This window comes from Sorex araneus, chromosome X (genome assembly GCF_027595985.1).
Source record: "Sorex araneus isolate mSorAra2 chromosome X, mSorAra2.pri, whole genome shotgun sequence".
In the NCBI taxonomy this organism is placed as follows: domain Eukaryota; kingdom Metazoa; phylum Chordata; class Mammalia; order Eulipotyphla; family Soricidae; genus Sorex; species Sorex araneus.
The window spans coordinates 30,764,151-30,783,909 of NC_073313.1; the positions used below are offsets into that span (position 1 = coordinate 30,764,151).

The 19,759-nt window shown below is 44.2% G+C and overlaps 1 protein-coding gene across 1 annotated transcript; it reads right to left on the minus strand.

Annotated features, from left to right (window-relative positions):
• Window positions 1–5,555: 5,555 nt before the first annotated feature.
• On the minus strand, window positions 5,556–11,363 carry NR0B1 (nuclear receptor subfamily 0 group B member 1). Its single transcript, XM_055122356.1, has 2 exons — window positions 9,956–11,363; window positions 5,556–6,450 (listed from the first exon to the last, which is right to left on the minus strand). Exons 1-2 carry the CDS (start codon window positions 11,316–11,318, stop codon window positions 6,206–6,208), a joined length of 1,608 nt encoding a protein of 535 aa, XP_054978331.1. The 5' UTR covers window positions 11,319–11,363; the 3' UTR covers window positions 5,556–6,205.
• Between the last annotated feature and the right edge of the window lie 8,396 nt (window positions 11,364–19,759).

The window sequence follows — 19,759 nt, forward strand, 5'->3', positions numbered from 1 at the left end:
AAAGAAGGAAAGAAAGAAAGAAAGAAAGAAAGAAAGAAAGAAAGAAAGAAAGAAAGAAAGAAAGAAAGGAAAGAGAAAAAGAGAGAGAAAGAGAGAATGAGAAGGAAGGAGACCTTACTAAGTCTGAACAATTTGTGAATCTGTTGGTGTCAGAGATGCAACAGCAAATATTCAAAAGTAAATGCATTTTTAAAAAATCACAATAGGGGCCATATCCTTCCCTTCCTGAAAGGGCCACCAGAGCCACATTTGTCGGTGAGGGGGGTGGGGGTCAGTAGTGCCAAGGATGGAGTTCAGGGCCATACACTTGCAAGGCTTATGCTCTACCCCTTCAGCCACACCCCTGAGCCTAAACCAAATTAATTTTTATAGGCAGTATCAGCACCCTGAAGTGTATGCTGAAACTCTCAAATTGTCTCTCTGATGCTGAATATGGACTTTCATCTCTCACCTGATGAAAAGAACTTTTGAAGTTTTCTCTTGACAGTGATGCCTGCCAAATAACAACTGTATATCTGAAGTTTTTCCATCCTACTGCCCAAACCAGCTTTTGTGAAATATTTAAGAAGTGTCTTGTGTTCAGTTTTTATGCTATAAGAATTTAAAAACAAGAAAACAAAAGAAAAGGTGAGGGTCAGGATAAATGCAATCAAGAAAAAGATTGATATCATCTGGGGTATCAGTAAAAGAGCCTCATTGGGCCATCCTATGTTCATTGTGGAATATTCATTAAAACACTTCAGTAACTGGCTTTTACAACAGGATTCAGGATTCTGGGGCTGAGATAAGCTCAGCAGACTGAAGCACGTTTTGCATATAGGAGGTCCAGGTTCAATTGCTGTCACCAAATGATCTCCCTAAGCACCTCTTGAAGTGACCCCCAAGTACAGAGATGGGAATAGCTGTCTGGTAGTGGCTTTGAATTCTGTGTTCCCCCAAAAACACACAGGCAAATGGGATTATGTTGCAAGTTTCTCCAAGACACAAAGACAAGATGCTAAATGAGGTTAAAAATCACATTGCACATGGTGACTCAATAAAAAATTTAAAAAAAATGAGAGAACAGACAAAAATAAAATAAAATAAAATAAAATAAAAAAGTCCAAAAAAAAAAGAACATTGCATGATTAAAACTCAATCATGAACAACTTTGTGCATCTCAAAAGGGAAGTTAGGCTATAAGTTAACACCTTAAAATAAATTTTATTTTTAATACTAACAAATGCCAATGGAAACATTAAAATTAAAAATTATTTTCAAAACTTGAAAAAAAAATCACATTGCAGGAACTAAAACGATCATTGATTTCTTAATGTTTTTCGCAGTTCAAATAGCCTTACCCATTGTAGAAGGGCGAGGGTGCTTTGAGAAAGGGTTGCTTGCAAGGTTGGCCCATGGCTGAACTGGGACTGTCATTTCCATGTCTCTACTTGTCCAGAGAGGAACAGGACAGGTCACCATGAAGATACGTGGCTTCTGCTGCATACCTGCTTCCCTTCTAGAAACCTGGAATTTTGGCGCATGCTAGGTAGGGGGAGGTCATGTGACTATCTCTTAATGAAAGCCCTGGGCACAGAGTCTCTAATGAGCTTCCTTTGGAAGAAAGCTTACACACATGTTCCTCATTTTTGTTTCAGGGCAAGGGAAAACGAGTGCACCTGGAGTGACGGCTCCTGGGAGGAAGAGAGAAGGAAGCGTGTGCGTGGCTTCCAAGTCCACCAGACTCACCTGTGCCTTTCCCCCTCGCCACCCAGCTTTGTGTCTTCACTGCATTGCTAGAAACCGTTTGATCTGTGACTATAGCTACACTCAAGAGCCGGGAGCTGATCTCGCCATTATTTGAATGCAGGAGTGGCTTTCGAGTCTTCAACACAGTGTCCTGCCTGACTACAAAGACTTCGACTCGCTGAATATTTTCAGGATTATTTAGGGGAAAAGAGGAGAGGAAAAAGAGCCGGGAATTGAAAGGTTCTGGTCCCTGGAGTGAAGCAGAGTATGAAGTAGCAGCTGAGCCTTTGGTAGTGAGATGTTAAAAGTTACCAGTGGCATTTGAAAACGTCAGATTCCCTCCTGAGGAGAGCTGGCTCGCTGGAGGAGAGCAGCTGTGGGTCCAGCACAAAAAGTGAGGCAAAAATCGCAGCCCAAGGGCTGACTTGTTTCTTGATTTCTTTTCAGTCTTCTCTGGGCACAGGATGGGAGAGCCAAAACATACAAATTAGTCTGTAGTTACTCCTTCTTCTAAGTGGCAGCAGAAAAAAAAAAGGTTAACGCTGTCCCCAGGGCTGGAGCAAGACTTCAGTCTAGAAGAAAGGAAAGAGAACAAACCACCATAGCCATTTGTTTCAGCTTGGACTCCACATTTGCCTTTTGCCTCTTTTGTTTTCCAGCTGCTTCTCCTGGCAGCCTTGAGGCACGGCGAGCACTGTCAACTGCAAATTTACTGCTGGGGACTGTGTGTGTACCTGTAATGAGGAGGGACCTGTAAAGAGGAATTTTCTATGAGAGCCTTGGGATAAGTGGATGTAGAGCATTATTCGCTTTAACTTCCTCCTGTGAAAGGGCTTATCTCAGTCAGGAGAGGCTTTCAAATAAAAAACCTAGATGCTAATGGGACAAAGTCCCCCTGATTTTTTCACCCTAGATGTGCATAGGGAAATCGAAGTTGTCAAGACTGGAATCAAGTCTCAGTTCCTGATGATTTTAATTTTTTTGGCTATGATTTTGAAGTCTGGGGAGTGGGCTGAAGAGCCACTCAGAAGATGAAGATCCACTTGGGGAATGTGCAGAGGCAGTTTTTGTTTTGCTTAATGAGCTCTTGTAAAATTAGCTACGTGATCCACAGGAACTGGTTGATGTTCTGGCCTCGTAAGCTTATTTTTACATGGGTCTGTTTCCACCCTGAGCGCAAGGTGAAAAGTGCTCAGAAAGCCTTGCTTGTCATTCGGACTGGAACACAGTTGTCTGGCCTGACAGCGTCTTCGCTTTGCAGCTGCCGAGGAAAAGCTGCCGGGGCATTTATGGAATACTAAGTTCACAGGTCCTAGATGCCTGAACCAGGCGCTAAGCTGAAACCTGATACTGGCTGTTTCTATGTCAGTGCAGAGCTAGCTGTGCTGAAGTCCAAACAGACACAGGTTCAAAGAACAGGACTCAGATTCTGGGACAGCTGAAAATTTAGGACACTGCTTTTCTCACATCTTAGCCATGAAAATATTGTGGCTACTGGTTGGACCAGCTAGGTCATCTGCACACACCTTAGGGAAAGGGCTTATTCTCCAGTAGAATTGTTTGCAGTGGAACTGCAGGTGAACTCAACATTGCTCACGCAGAGTCTGATTTTGGTTCTTAAGTGTGATTGCTGCTAAAGCTGCAAGTTGGCAGAGAATTCTGAGAGGAAGTGTGTCCATCCCCTCTCCTTCTGTACACGAATGTCAGAGCAGATTCTGGACCCCCCCCTCCAAAAATGAGATGGAGATGTGTCCCTGCAATTGGATTTGTATTCTGCTTTTCTGATAAGTTGCAGTTTGCACAATAGATTGGCAGCATGACTCCACTTCCTCACTTTCACCTATGGCTGGAAACTTTCCGCCGGTTCCCAGAACAGGATTAATCCTTTTGAGGCTGCTCACTGGGTAAATAATCAGAGCCAGGACAGAGGGTGGGCGGAGGGATTTTGCAAATCCATTTTGAAAAATATGGAAAAGATGAGCGGCCGGAGCGATTAGTACAGCTGGTAGGGCATTTGCTTTGCATGGGGCCAACCCAGGTTGGATACCCAGCATCCCATATGGTCCCCTGATCACCACCGGGAGTAATTCCTGAGTGCAGAGCCAGGAGTAACTGCATAACACTGTGGGTATGGTCCAAATGCAACAACAACAAAACCAGAAAAAATATGGAAGAATCAGATTTTACCTTGACTAGTTCCTGAATATGCTGTCTTTCTGGTTAATCTGTGTAAAAATGTAATGCTTTTGTAACACTTTCTTGTAATACTTTTTTTTGTAATACTTTTGTCCCTCTTGTACAAGAGCTCTTCCCAAATAAAAGTGTGGGATAATGGAGTAATGGGGAAAAAGAAATTTTAAAAAATGATTAGGGAAATTGTAAAGTTAGAATTTGTGAATGCAGCACACTAATTTTGTAACAGGGAAGAATCATTGCAGCCTGGCACTGGGGAAGCGAAAGCAGAGCAAGAATGAATATGACTCTTCAGAACTGCCTCCGGAGGCTTTCACCTGCTTCTGAAGAATACTCACGCATTGGCACTGCCTTTGAAAGATGCTTAGCCAATGCTTATGATTCAGGAACCTCTTCCACAAGCCATGCTGTCTGTGCTGAGCTGGTAATGAGCTAGTGCTTCTGACAGCGAGCTGGAGCCGGCACCCTCTGAGACGCTGAAAGCAAGTACTCAGCTGGATTACTTGCCAGAGCAGAGAACCCTGGCTTAGGAAGCCACAGAGGGGGTCCTGACAGCCATTATTGCCTGCACAATGCATATCCTACTTGCGCAGGTGCCCGAACATTGCAAATTGTTTCTAGGGGGACACATGTAACACTTTAAAAATAAATTCATTAATGATTTGTTATCAGTAAACTTATTGGAAAAGTGTGCTTCATGTGACCCTGGCGGGAAGGAGGGGGCAAATCATGTGTGTGGATCCTTCCAGCGTGGGCCTGTGGCTTTCCCCATTAAGATGAAGCTGTGTTCCTCACCACACACTCATGAGAACTTTGAACGCTGAAGTCAACTATATGCTCAGACCTGTGTTACCTTCTGGCAATTCTCGGAATGTGATGATCTTGCCCCCTCCCAACCCAGCAGCCTCCAGTGAATGTCTGATATTTTCTCACCAGTCTTTGTATATTATCTTAAAATTTCTATTTTCTAGTCCCTTCTTTGAAAGTAAGGTCAATATTAGACTTATCATTATAGTGTGTTGATAGAAAAGCATACTTATGCTACACTGGCATTTCACCTGTTTTGCTTTCACATAATTGCCTTTGTAATCTCAAGATTTATTTCTGGCACTAATCCTGAGATTCTAGTTCTTCAATGTACATAGGAGTCACTTGATTGCCACAGGAATCCTATAGTTTCCTTTCCTTCCATACAGAAGGAAGCTTAAGAGTCTCTGCAATGGGCCGGAGAGACGGTACAGTGGGAAAGATGCTTACTTTAAATGTGCCTAACTTGAGCTCAATCCTTGCTACCACATATGGTCCCCCAAGTGCTGTGAGAAGATGTCCCTGAGCACAAAGCCAGGGTTAAGTCCTGTGCACCATCAAGTGTGGCCCCAAAATAAGAGTCCCTGTGCTTAGACTGGACTGGATTACTATGGACTAATTATTAAATAATGAGCAATTTAGTATTTTATAAGCAAATGGACATGCTGTAACCTAAATTTTATTTTGGAGGAGAAAAATAACAATATATTGTACTGAAAGGGGCAGCAGGAGCCAATAACAAAATCACCTTATGATTTCATCCCATGCTTATTCAACATGACAATTACATGGTATGGCATGACAGTTAAAAGTTGAGATAGAATAAAAGTTCATTATGACAGTGAGCTTCCGGAGATGTTACTTTATTGAAGTTTGCTGTGTACAGAAAACTGGAAAATCACCTTTTCACTTTCCGGTGACTTCTTGATCACAGATTGTACTAGTTGGAACCAAAGCAGAGTTAACACAAGAGAAAAATGCAGTCACCCCTGGCCAACACTGGGTTACTTTAACAAATAACATGATATCACCTACAGAGAAAATGATACAGAAAATGTTTATATTTTCTTATGGTGGCTTGATTTTTAATGGTTTGTGAAATCTTAGGTATAGCTTGATGAAGTGTTTCTCAGATGAATTTAATGGTTAAAACATGCACATTTTCTTATAACTAAGTATTACAAACTTGTTTTAGTAAGTCCACGAGAATCACCAAACTTGTGAAAATAGCTATCAGTTCCGTATCCTATTTTCAGTAGAGATCTATAGAGCTGTTCACTGTTAGCAAACATTTTCCTTATACAATGAAACAATATAGAACGCAGGCTTTCTTCACTGTAACTAGAGCTCTCCCTCTATGCCTTACAAAAATACTATGCATGTAAAAATACGCGAGTTTATTCTATGCTACACACTTCTACACAAAGCGCTATTTATTTTTTGCACAATGAACTACATTGGTATGGCCCCTAGGCTTTTATAACTTTGCACAGAGCATTTCCAGAATCATATCATCCATGCTAACTGTGCCAATGATGGGTCTGAGGAACAGCTCAGCAATGACATCAGCGCTGATGAACCTCAGCAGGAACAGGGTGCTGTTCAATTCAGAGAATCTGGGATGGTGCTCCCCGTAGGTCATCTGGATGTGTTCACTGAGGATCTGCTGCGTTCCCCAATGAAGTCCCTGAATGTATTTCACGCAGTTCAGGCCTGGCAGGTCTGAAAAAAAAAAGGGAGAGTAATCTCTTTGTTATAAACAGTGCATTCACAGAGTCCTTTGCTGGCTTTTAAGAAAAGATCCATTTCTGCCCCTTAGATTGAATGAAAACTCAAGATTCCCTATTAAAAGGGCTTTTCTAGGGAAAGGAGAATGAAAAAAATGTTCGAAGTTTTCAGAAGCCATGCTTCCAAGAGTGCCACTTAACTGGTTATTCTATTCAATAGCCGTTGTGTTTGTGTCCTCACGTTTGAAAACTGTTGTGCCTGAACAAACAAATATACCTTAATTGATCATTATAGGAGAATACTGTTAAATGAATTGTTGCTCGAGTTCACCATCTGAGCAAATAGGAAATTAATATTATAAGAAGTGGGCATTTTTTCTTTTACCTGTAGGAAATGAACCACTGTATAGTGACAAGAAAATTCTGACAAAAAAGTATATACCTAAAATTTTTAAATAACAAATACTTTTAAAAGCATTTAAAAATATATATATATACTATATATTATATATATAGTATATAATATATATAGAAAAGGGAAAGGAAAATAATTGCAGCCATAACTGATATCATTTAAGCAGAAAAGTAAACTGATCATTATTTAAATATAAGTTAAAAAATTTATAGTATTACCATGGAGAATCAAAGAATATATATATATAGAATATATATATATATTCCCACTCAATTTCCCACCATTAAAATGATTATCCAGTCAGGCAATAGCAGTAAATGTCATCTGTATATGTATATATATGATATGAGACTTTTTAAAATTATTTCCTGCATATTGATTTTAGTATAGAGTTCCAAAATAAGTAAAAACAATACTGGCCACTTAGCTCATTGTACCATATTAATACATGAAGAAAGGTGAAATATTATTCTAATGAGTTTTCCAAAAGATTTGTAAAATCACTTTATAGAAGTCTTTGAAAGTATTATCTGAATAGTGATTAAATGGTTAAAAGTAATGTGAAAATATCATTGACTACAACCTGGATTAAAAGTCATTTTATAAATAGGAAATGTAGAACTATCTTGCAATATAGGGTGATAAATGAGGTTTCATGAAATATAATATAGAAAAGATTAAGTGCACATACATTTTATGAAGACAGATGTAAGAAGAACTTGCTTTTTATATTCTTTGATCCTCCATGGTAATACTATAAATTTTTTAACTTATATTTAAATAATGATCAGTTTACTTTTCTGCTTAAATGATATCAGTTATGGCTGCAATTATTTTCCTTTTCCTTTTCTACAAAATCCAAAAGAAATTTTAAAGCTCAATACCAATCACAGAATAGCAGAAATAACTTTAAAAATTTTAAGATTAATTCTTTAAAAATTAGTATTGTGGCCAGAGATAGGAGTTAATGTGCTAGCCTTTCTTGCTTGCTGACTCCAGTTCAACCCACACCCCCCCACCACAGAGCTAGGAATAGCCCCGAAGCCCTAAAGGGTGTGGCCCGCCCCCCCCCCATGAGAATAGGTAAGTCCTTATTATAGGAACATATCAAATATGATCAAATGCAAATAAAATAAGACCTACAATTCATATTTGAATTCTGATTACCCCAGCCCCCAGCATTAACATCCCCAGCTCATTATCCAAAATTTCATCACACACAATGAAATTTACACACAATTTCATTGAGTGTAAATTCCAACGATGAAGGTAAGGGAGCGCTGCATTAAACTCAATGAGAAATTTGAAGCTCCTGAGGTCTAAATCCACAGTTTGTTAATCTTCATCTTGTGACTCCACGTCATTTTTCTCTGCTTTCATACCACACCCACTCCCCCCCACCCCGCCTCTCACCCCATGTAGCTTTTTAAAAAAAAATGGGAAAAGGAAACGTGCCTTTAAAGTAAATTCGGGAAAGAAAAAGTTGTTAGAAGAATCTACAGTTTAAAAAGAATTATCAGGAGGCAGAAAAGAATAAAAGACGAGGGGTGGGGGGTCAGTTGTTACCAATCATTGCTTTTTCCACAAATGAAGTACATCTGGGTTTCAAACACACTCTGTACCTGTTTAAATTCATTCTGAAAAGTATTTAGAAAGTAGAGCCTAAATAAAGTGTGCGCGTGTGCGCGAGAACGAGAGGGGGAGCGCGTGTATGGTGTGCTCAGTGTGCAAAACAGTAGAAAAGAATGAAATTTCTAGAAGCCGAGACGCTGGCTTAACTTTAACAAATCTCACCGGGCAACGTGGCTGATATTTAATATAACGCAGTTTAAGGAATGAGTAAAGCATGTGTTCTAAAGGATCTTAACAATTGCCTGGAATGACTGAATCCGAATGAAGATTTGCAGACCCTGATCTAGGTGGCACTTCCTGGGAAAATCCTAAAGAAGCGCCCCCGCCCCCCCCGCCCCGCCCAAGCCGCTTCGCCTCCTCCCCCACCCCACGCTTACGCTTATGCAAACACCAATTTGGAAATCAATGACAGAAGCAAAAGGGTTGTGCAGACGTTTCTGCAGAGCGAAACGTGAGTGCAGAATTTATTGTAATTGTGCTAAATGCCTCCCCCCCCCTTTTAAATGCTAGGGAGGTGGCAGGGACCTAACCAGATACAGCCAGCGGCAGGATAAAGGCGCGTGGGGCGCGTGGGCGGGGAAGCTTTCTTAGGAAAAAAAAAGTCCCCAATCAAACTGCCGAGAAACTTCGCGCTTACTTGGGGGCCCCTCTGGAAATCTGATGAAGATGCCTCAAATACGACGTACTCAGAGGCGGCGCCAGGTGTTCTGGGAGATGCGCTAGGATTTTAGACTGTGGTGAGGCAAAGTGAAAGCACCTGACAGCAACCTAAGTGTGGCGCAGGGAAGATGCGACTGATCCAGGAGACCGTGCTCTGTGCCTCACTAGTCATTTATTTTGAAGTAAGGACACTTGAACCATAAAAACGGACACTCAGAGGCTGTCATATGAAGCACTAAGCCAGTGGCCTGTCTGCTAGCGTCTCGGGCTGTTCTGCACAGACACTTTGCAACAATTTCCTTTCTTGCCAGTTTTCGGTTTCCTCCCACTAAAACGTTCTAGTAAATTTCAGATACCGGCACAGAACGCTATGTTGCAGTGAACACAAACTTTCAGAGCCAAAGAGCTTTGCAACTGCATTTCAAAGACTCTAGTGAGGAAGAGAGATAACCTGAGTTCTTGATGGTCCAGACTTTTCTTGTACTGCCAAGGAGGTGCAGAGAGCTAAGTACAAAGTTCCACAAACATCACCGCGCTCCGCAGCCCTGATCTCGGTCGAGTCTTGATAGCTGCGCCGCCCGCCCGCCCAGCCACCCACCCACCCCACCCCACCCCCCCGCCCACCGCCGCAGCCAGAAGTGGTTTCTAGAAGCTCCTCCAGCCCTGCAGAAGGAACGGCGATTATTCATTTGTACACGACACTCCCCCACCTCCGAAAACTTTTTAATCACTGAGCCCAGGTGAAGCGTCACCCGGCCCTTTCCTGAGCAAAGCCGGTGGCCCCCGCCCTTACCCGGGTTGAACAGCACGATCCCCTTGAGGTACGCGTACTCCTTGGTGCTGATTCCGAGACTCCAGCACTTGGTGAGAAACCCCTTGAGGGTCTGGACTTCGGCTGCGGCGGCCGAGGGCGAGCGCTCAGCCGCCGCTGCCGCTACTGCCACCGCCGCCGCCGCCGCCTCTTCCTCCTCCTCCTCCTCCTCATCGTCGTCGTCGTCGTCCTCCTCCTCCTCCCGGGACTCGGGCTCGTCGCCTGCGGTCTCCCGCCGCCTGGCGGCGAGGATTTTCTGCAGCAGGTTGCCCTCGGGCGTCTCCACCGTCTCGAAGTTCAGGTGGTCCTGGGCCAGCTCGAGCATGAGCAGCAGCGCCCAGCTGCTGCGCACCAGGACCAGCTGCTGGTCCAGGGGCAGCACCTGGAAGCAGGGCAGGTACCTGACGAAGCGGATGGTCTTCAGCAGGGCGGCCGACGCGGCCTCGCACACCACCTGTGGACTCTGCAGAGTCACCCGGCGGGGCGCGAAGCCGGCCGGGGCCCACCAGCGCCTACCCTGCGGGTCGCCCGCCAGCGCCAGGGGCAGCCCCGCGGCGCCCACGGGCAGGTGGTAGGGGATGCCCCCCTGGCGCGTGTGGTCTTCCCCGCAGAAGTAGCAGGGGTACAGCAGCACCCCCGCCTGCACGCCGGGCAGCGCGTACCGGGAGCCCGGTGTCTGCGCGCAGTAGTAGCGGCCCCACCACGCGCTCGCCAGCCGCGCCCGGGGCGCCACGGGGGCCACGTGCGTCTGCACGGTGCCCGTGAGCAGGCTGTAGAGGATGCTGCCCTGGCGCGGGTGGTCCTCGCCGCAGAAGCAGCAGCGGTACACCCGCGCCGAGGAGCGGCCGGCCCGGAGTCCCTCCCGGCTCACGGGCGGCCCGGCGCTGCCGCAGGAGCAGCCCCAGCAGGGGCCCCCGACGCGCGCCTGGGGCACCACGGAAGAAGTGGCAGCCGACGAAGTCGAAGGGGACTCCTCCGACGCCGCCGCCGCCGCCGCCTCCGCGGGTGGAGCCGCGGCCGCCGCCGCCGCCGCGGCCGCCTGCATCTCCTTGGCCCTCAGCAGCATGTTGTAGAGGATGCTGCCCTGGCGCGGGTGCTGCTCGCCGCACTCGCAGCAGCGGTACAGGAAGGCGTCGGGCGGCAAGCCCCGCAAGCCCTCCGCGCCCACCGCGGGCTCCTCGTTGCGGCAGGAGCAGCCCGAGCAAGTGCTCTCGGGCCGCTCGCCGGGCTCGTCGGCGTCGTCGTGGTCGTCGCCGTCGCCGTCGCGAGCCTCGCGCTTGGGCTTGGAGCCCCGCAGCATGTTGTAGAGGATGCTGCTCCGCCACTCGCGCTCCTCGCCTGCCATGGCTCGCTTGGCTCGCTGTGCCCGCCGCCGCGCCGCTGGCCGCTGGCCGCTCCCGGCACGGATTTATAAGCCCGTGCGCACGCACGCGCGCCGTGTGTCTCCGCCCGGGCCGGGGCGCGGAAGGGGGCGCGGCGCCGGCCCCGGTGCGCTCGCCTTGACCTCGGTGATTCGCTCGCCCGGCGCGTGCTCCTTGGAGCCTGGGAACCCGCGAGCCTGGGAACTCCTCCTGCTCCCCCTCCCGAGCGCTCCTCGCCCAGGAGAGCTGAGAGCAGGGCACACAGCTAGGAGCCGGGAGACCGGCCGGAGCACCGCTCCAGCCCTTTTCCTCTTCGGACCCCGGCTGTCCTCTCGATCCCTTCCTCTCTCGGGAGGCTCGGCTGCCTAAAGCGGGAGGCAGTGTTTTTTTTTTTTTTTGCCTGGGCATCTTTGAAAGTTTCAGGAAAAGTTGTTTGCCTCGGAGCCAGGGAGATGGCTCCAAGGGCTCGAGTGCATACTTTGATAAGGGGGCCCCCCGAAGCAAACTAACTATACTACATGGACCCCCAAGACTCAGGGATGTGGCCATCCCCACCCCCACATACACAACAAAAAAAATCCCACTGTGGAAGATATATATTTTTTTAACCTGGATTGGAAAGTTTCATTTGGGAGAGGGGCTTGAAAACTATAGAGCTTGGGCAGTAGAGGCATTATACATGATAAAATTGCCTAACCCAACTCCAATCAGAACTTCTGACTCTGATCTGTACTTGAACCGAGGTACCCAGGGAATTTGCCTTCACCTTAACGTTTGAAAAGCTCTAGTCCGATGTTGTCATCAGAAGCATTCTTCTTAATTCAGTTGTTGTATGCCTTCTCACTGTGTTCTGGAAACTGCTGGAGAGCTAAGCTCAGCCAACTGATTGTAAAAGTGGCTAATGCAAGGTATCCTGTAATATATAATGCATTCTAACATGTAAATTATATAGGTTATATTCATATATCACTTTATATGTAACAGTGATTCACATGATATATATGTCTGCTGTTTTATGTATGTATTGATTAGGCATATTTGTAACATGTAATAGACTGTATAATTACCTAAAATGTAATATGTTTCTAATACATTTAAATATACCAGTATTAAATGTCTAGTACCATATAAATTTAAGAGTATAAAAATCATAAGGGACTGGGGCTCTAGGGATAGTATAGCAGTTAGGGCACTTGCGTCGCATGCAGCCAGCCCGGTTTCGATTCCCGGCATCCAATATGGTCCACTGAACCCACCAGGAGTAATTCCTGAGTTAAGAGCCCAGAGTAATTCCTGAGTACTGCTAGGTGTGGCCCCCAAACCAAAAAAAATCATAAGGGGCTAAAAATCATAAGGAGCTGCGGCACAAACTTTGGATTCTTCCAGAGCTATTATCTTGGGTAAATGTATAATTTACAGTGCTTCTGCCATCCCCCTAAGTGTATGAGACACACAGGTTTCAGAAATACTTGGTCCTTTGCTTCTCACTTGCCACAGAGCCCCCTTACTTAACTACCACACAACCATTAAATCAGCAGGTCTTCCCACATCACCACCTGCCCTTGTAAGGGGATTATTTCACCAACCCGCTGGGTAACTTTCAAACAATAATCCTTTAGCCGTCAAATTTCACTTCGGAATCTATTGGATTCAGGATCAAAGATGTTGCGCAGAAAAGGTAGAAGGAAAAGAAAGAGTTTTGAGCACACTTCCCCCATGTTTAGCACCTGGAATTATGAACATGAGGGAAAACTAAGGAGACAATTATTTTGCATTCAAGCAGAAATTTTTATTCTGCTTGTGATAGTTCCTATAATGCAGTGGTTTAACTTCTGGCGCAGGCACTAGAGACTCACTTTTAACCTGACCCTGACACTTGGTACCTCCTGTGACCTCTAAGCAGTATATTAGTTTCCTGTTGCTGCTGTAACACATCATTGCAAATGTAGTGTCTTAGCACAACACAAATTTATTATGTTACATTTCTGGAGGCCAGATGTATGAAATCACTTTTAGTGGTCTAAAGTGAAATCATGGTGGCATTTGTTCTGAAGATCAACAAGGAAATCTATTTCCTTGCCATTTTCAGATTTCAGAAGCTACATGCATTATTTGGCTCCTGCCTACAACATTTAACCTCTACTTCCATCCTCTTTCTAACATTTTTGTGGGATGTAAGGATTTAAGTCATACTCAGCAGTGCTTGGGACCATTCTTGATTATTGGCTCTGTACTCAGGAGCAATCCCTGGAAGTGCTTCGGGGACTATATGTGGTTCTAGAGATAATACTGGGGTCAGCCACATGCCAGCCACTTTACCTCCTGTACTTTCTTCCCAACCCCTCTTTTGAACTTCTCAGGGACATTTATGATTATATTATATAAATATAATCATCACTGTCACTGTCATCCCATTGCTCATCGGTTTGCTCGAGTGGGCACCAGTAACGTCTCCATCGGGAGACTTGTTGTTACTGTTTTTGGCATATCAGATATACCACATGTAGCTTGCCAGGCTCTGCTGTGGGGGCAAGATACTCTCGGTAGCTTGCCAGGCTCTCTGAGGGGTCGGAGGAATTGAACCCGGGTCGCCCACATGCAAGGCAAATGCTCTACCCACTGTGCCATCGCTCCAGCCCTAATATAATCTTAGTACAGAATAATTTCCCCATATGAAAACAATTTAGGGGGGTCACTCCTGGCAGTTCTTGGGGCTCAGATCAACACTCTCAGATCAACACTCAGGGATCACTCCTAGTGGTGCTCAGAGGGCCATATAGGATGCCAGGACTTCAACCCAGGTTCGCCACATACAAGGAAAGTGCACTACGCACTATACTGTCCCTCTGGCCCAACATATGAACATTCTTAATTAAATCATATATGCTGAGTGGCCATAAAAATCAGGGGTAGGAAGAGGCATTGTTCTGTCTTTCAGAGGAAAGCTCCTTAAGCCACTTGTACCTCAGTTTCACAATTTATAAAATACACATTATAGTGTCTGAGGTAATCTTCATATATATATATATATATATATATATATAAGTTGATTGCCTCGTACATAATAAGTACTAGATATGTCAACTGTTATTTACCCATTTTGTTAGGAAGGGGCCTTGAATGCATTCTTCAGAGGGCCTGGGGCCCCTGACAGTTATTCTAGGCCAATCAGTCTGTGGCTCCATGCAATGGTTGTGGGATATGGTGCTGTTCAGATACCGTGAGGCTAAGGATCACCAGAGCCACTCTGTGATGCTGGACGCCCTCCAGGGCTACATATGGCAGTGTTTGGATTCTTCACAAATCTGGGATTGGACCCATGCAAGGCATACACTTAAGCCCCTATACTATTTCTCTGACCCATATTCTTCAGTTTTATGGGAAGTCATTTAGAAGGTGGAACTATACCAAGTGCTACTGTTACCGTGTCTTATAAAGAAACCCACCCTCAATTTTTTTGAATAAAATGTCTCATCTTTTCCCTATATTCTACATTTCTTGTCCCAGACTCAAAACTGAACGTGTCTCCTGATCGACAGCTATGAAATGTATTGGAAATGTTATCTTATTCTACATTTTGTAAGCATCCATCAATTCCAATATTCAAGCTATTATTTGGGGCTCACTCTTCAAGCTCGTGTTCTCCCTTGAACACGTATCTTTCCTGTACATCCCTATGTCGTTTGCTTTTTCCACTCTGGAGAACCCCATGTTCCCTGTTGAAAACATACTTCCTCTCTTTTTCTCTTCTCACATCTAAGTAGATTTCAATCAAAACTATCTTCCTTCACCAAAATGAGCTGCTATTTGAGGTGTGTTGTTTGTTATTTCAACAATCCTTCTGGTTAATGAATCCCCCAATCAGCATGATTTTTTCAAAGACAGTCTACCTTGTCCCTATCTGAAGCTGCCAGTGCTAATTGGATTACACCGTCTTAATTGCTTCTAACACTTATCAGAAATGTGTTATGATTTATTTGATGCTTGTTCGATGCTTGTTCATAGTCTCAATAGTTTATTATTTAGGTTTTAAGAGCACAATCAGAGGCTCTCAGAGCTTAAGGTGGTGCTTGGAGGACCATATGTGGTGCTGAGATTTGGGTGTCAGTATCATGCAAACATCTTACCCCCTGCCCGATATATCTAGCCCTTCCTACCAATATTTTAAAACTCCCTTGAGGGGAAGAGATCTGTCATTCTACATCCCAGTGACTAAAACAAAGTCTGGCACACGAAAGTGCTGACAATATAGTATGTGTCTGCCATCTGTAACTTTAGAGAAAGAAAGTTATAGCTCTTACTTTCAACACAAAGAACAAAAATTCCCACACAAATGTTGCACTGACCCTGAAGGTAAGAGACATGAGCAGACCCATCAGAACATTCAAGAAACCTTTTTGATACTTAGAGTACAGCAAGCACTGTGTGGAAAAGTAACAAAGGAACTGGGTTTTGTTGGTATTGCTGTTGCAGTGCCAGATCTAATACAGGGCTCCAGACCCATGAGCCCTGTGACCACTGTTGACCCACTTTCCTGATCCACACAATTGCTGAATCAAGAGACATGGGTTTGAAATGGGCTCTTTCATTCTAACAGTGTAAAATTGAAGAAGTCATTTAACTTCACCCTTCTCAGTTGTGAAGTGGTGAACATTATTTAAACTATTATTATGTACAACCCTGTTCAGTGAGTATAATTCCCATAAGAGTTATTATTTTATCTTTCAAATGGACCTTTACAAAAATGCTTGCTGGCCTTTACAATGCATTGAAAATTGGAAGCACCTGAAATTTGCATTTTCTTTCTGATGCTTTTACAGCAAACATTACATTAGCTTTTTCATCTATGAAATTAGAGAATATACTATGACATTTTATTTTATTTTATTTTTTGCTTTTTTGGGTCACACCCAGCGATTCTCAGGGGTTACTCCTGGCTCTGCACTCAGGAGTTACTCCTGGCAGTGCTTGGGGGACCATATGGGATGCCGGGGATTGAACCCAGGTCGGCCGCATGTGAAGCAAATGGCCTATCCGCTGTACTATTGTTCCAGTGCCTACTCTGACATTTTAATATAAAACACTAATAATATAATATAAGCAAATTTTAAAATATATAAACTAATAATTTTAATATTCTAAACAACTGACCAATGATGGTTCTAAGTGATCATATATTGGCCAGGGTTTTTGCCTTCCACATGGCTAGTCAGATTCAATCCCCCACCTCATATGGTCACCCAGGACCCTATCAGTAGTAATGCTTGAATACAGTCAGAAGTAAGCCCTGAATACTGCTGGGTGTGGCCCCCAAACAAACAAACACACCATGACAACCAAATATTTTTATTTTTATTTATTTATTTATTTAATTTTGCTTTTTGGGTCACACCTGGCGATGAACACGGGTTATTCCTGGCTCTGCACTCAGGAATTACCCTGGCCGTGCTCAGGGGACCATATGGGATGCTGGGATTTGAACCCGGGTCGGCCACGTGCAAGGCAAACGCCCTACCCATGTGTGCTATCTCTCCAGCCCCCAACCAAATATTTTTAACTGTAAAAATGTGACCTCCTTTAAAAAATTCAGTCACTCTAATTAAGAGACACAGAGTGGCAAAATGGATTCAGAAACTAAACCAAACATTCTGCTGCTTACAAGAAACACATCTGAATAGTCAGAACAAACACAGACTCAAAGTCAAAGGATGGAAAACCATTTTACAAGCAAACAACTCCCTCACAAATGCTGGATTGGCTATACTAGTATCTGACAACATAGATTTCAAGTTGAAAAAGATTAGAAGGGACAGTGAAAGCCAATTTTTTACTAGTCAAGGGATATGTACAACAGGAAGAAATCACACTCCTAAACATGTACGTACCTAATGAGGGACCAGCTAAATACTTAAAACAACTGCTAACAGATTTTAACAAGTACACTGCTAACAACACAATAGTAGTTGGAGACTTCAACACTGACCTATCACCTCTAGATAGATCTACAAGATTAAAACAAGGAAACACTTGCTTTGAAGGAAGAGATAGAAGACAGAGGGCTAATAGATCTATACAGGGCTTTGCATTCCAAAAAGAGAATGCACATTTTTTCCAGTGTGCATGAAACATTTTACAAAACAGACCATGTGCTGGGTCACAAAACATACCTCAATAGAATTAGGAAGATAGAAATTGTATCAACTACCTTTGCAGACCACGATGCACTGAAGATAGAAGTCAACCATCACGCATAGACTGTTGGTGGGAATGCCGAATGGATCAGCCCTTTTGGAAAATAGTATAGATGCTTCTCAAAAAATTAGAAATCGAGCTCCCATTTGATCCAGCAATACCACTTCTGGGAATAAATCCCAGAGATGCAGAAAAGTATAGTAGAAATGACATCTGCACTTACATGTTCATTGCAGCACTGTTTACAATAGAGAGAATCTGGAAAAAACCCGAGTGCCCAAGAACAGATAACTAGTTAAAGAAACTTTGGTACATCTACACCATGGAACACTATGCAGCTGTTAGAAAAGATGTCACTGTCACTGTCATCCCGTTGCTCATCGATTTTCTCGAGTGGGCACCAGTAGCGTCTCCATTGTGAGACTTGTTGTTACTGCTTTTGGCATATCAAATATTCCACATGTAGCTTGTCAGGCTCTGCTGTGCAGGCAAGATACTCTCGGTAGCTTGCCGGGCTCCCCGAGAGGGGTGGAGGAATAGAACCCGGGTCAGCCATGTGCAAGGCAAACGCCCTACCAGCTGCACTATGGCTCCAGCTCTAGAAAAGATGAAGTCATAAATTTGCATATAGGTGTAGCAACATGCAAAGTATGAAATGAGTCAGAAAGAGAGGGACAGACATAGAAATATTGCACTCATTTGTGGAATGTAAAGTGACAGAATGGTTGACTAACACCCAAGAACAGCAGAGATAAGAACCAGGAGGATTACTCCACAACTTAGAAGCCAGCCTCGCATGGCTCAGATAGAGAAGGGACCACCAAGGAAAGGGTGCTAGGAGGGCCCGTGCAGGATGGGAGAGACAGACTGAAAGTAGACTATAGACAGAACATGATGGCCACTTAATACCACTACTGCAAGCCACAACACCCAAAATGAGAGAGAGCAAGCAAAAGGGAATGCCCCGCCACAGAGGCAGGGTGGTGGGAGGGATGCTAGGACCATTGGTGGTGGAAAATGGGCACTGGTGGAGGGATGGGTACTTGATCATTGTATGACTGAAACGCAAGCACGAAAGTTTGTAAGTCTGAAACAGTATCCCCACGGTGATTCACTAATTGGAAAAAAAAAACAGTCACTCATAGCTTGCATCATTATGATGTATTCAACGAGTCTGAAGTGCAAATTTAGTGCTGAAATGTTCTGTAATATTACAAAACCTGTAATATACTGATTATAATTCTTGTTCTTTCCCAGGAACCAATCTGATTTTCTTGTCTTTTTCTTAAAGTTGCATTCTTCTAGTCACAACCATGAAAGAATTTTCACATACTTTGGAAACCCTGTTTCTAAAGAAGACAATGCCTAGTTGTCTTGCACATCTATTCTCATCCTTGGAAATGTCAGGAGAAAGCTGACTTACTTTTACCACTTTCCTTTTTTACCCCTTAACAAATATCTCTCGAGAAACAAAACTATCCACACAAACTAGTGCAGAGATTTTTACCAAGACTTGCCATCCCACTGATTGCTAAGGGATTACTGAAGACATAACCTTCTAAGGCCGGCACAGACTTCTTCATTTGATTTGTTCTTTGTTCCCAGACCACTGTGACAGCTAGGAAAAAGTACACTCATCAAGTGCACCTGTCATGTGCTGAACTTGTCCACAACTGCAATTTGGATATTTACACTGAGTCATTGTTCCACGACCTTGGTCAGTTAGACACCTGCTCTGCAGAATCCATTATCTGTTCGAACTCAGGGTGGGAGTAAAGCAGCTCTGCCTGAATACAACCTTCAACTTCAAAGTAATGTAGTTTCCACTAAAGGATGTAGGAGTAAAGTACAGGTGGGATAAAGCTGGGTAAAACTGTAAAACTGTAAGACAAAGCAAGTTGCTCTTGACCTGAGGAGGCATGATGATCTGAACCTGATTTGTATCTTCATGCCCTGCTTTGAAAGAGCTAGAGAGCCTTGGAATTCAGTGCTGTCAATAAACTTGACAGGGAAAAACATGTTTTTCTTATTTATTTTTTTTCAAATTTGGAGAGGGGTTCTCTTAAGAATCCTTGAGGCTCCTTCTGGTGATTCTTCACCACCTGAAACAGAAGTTTAACGTGAAAACCTGAGGATTCAGTGGCTCATGGGTTCTGTGGTACCATGGAGGTGCTTAAGGATCTCTAGGGCTGCACTACTGACTCTTGGGGATGGGAAAGGGGGACCATTTTGG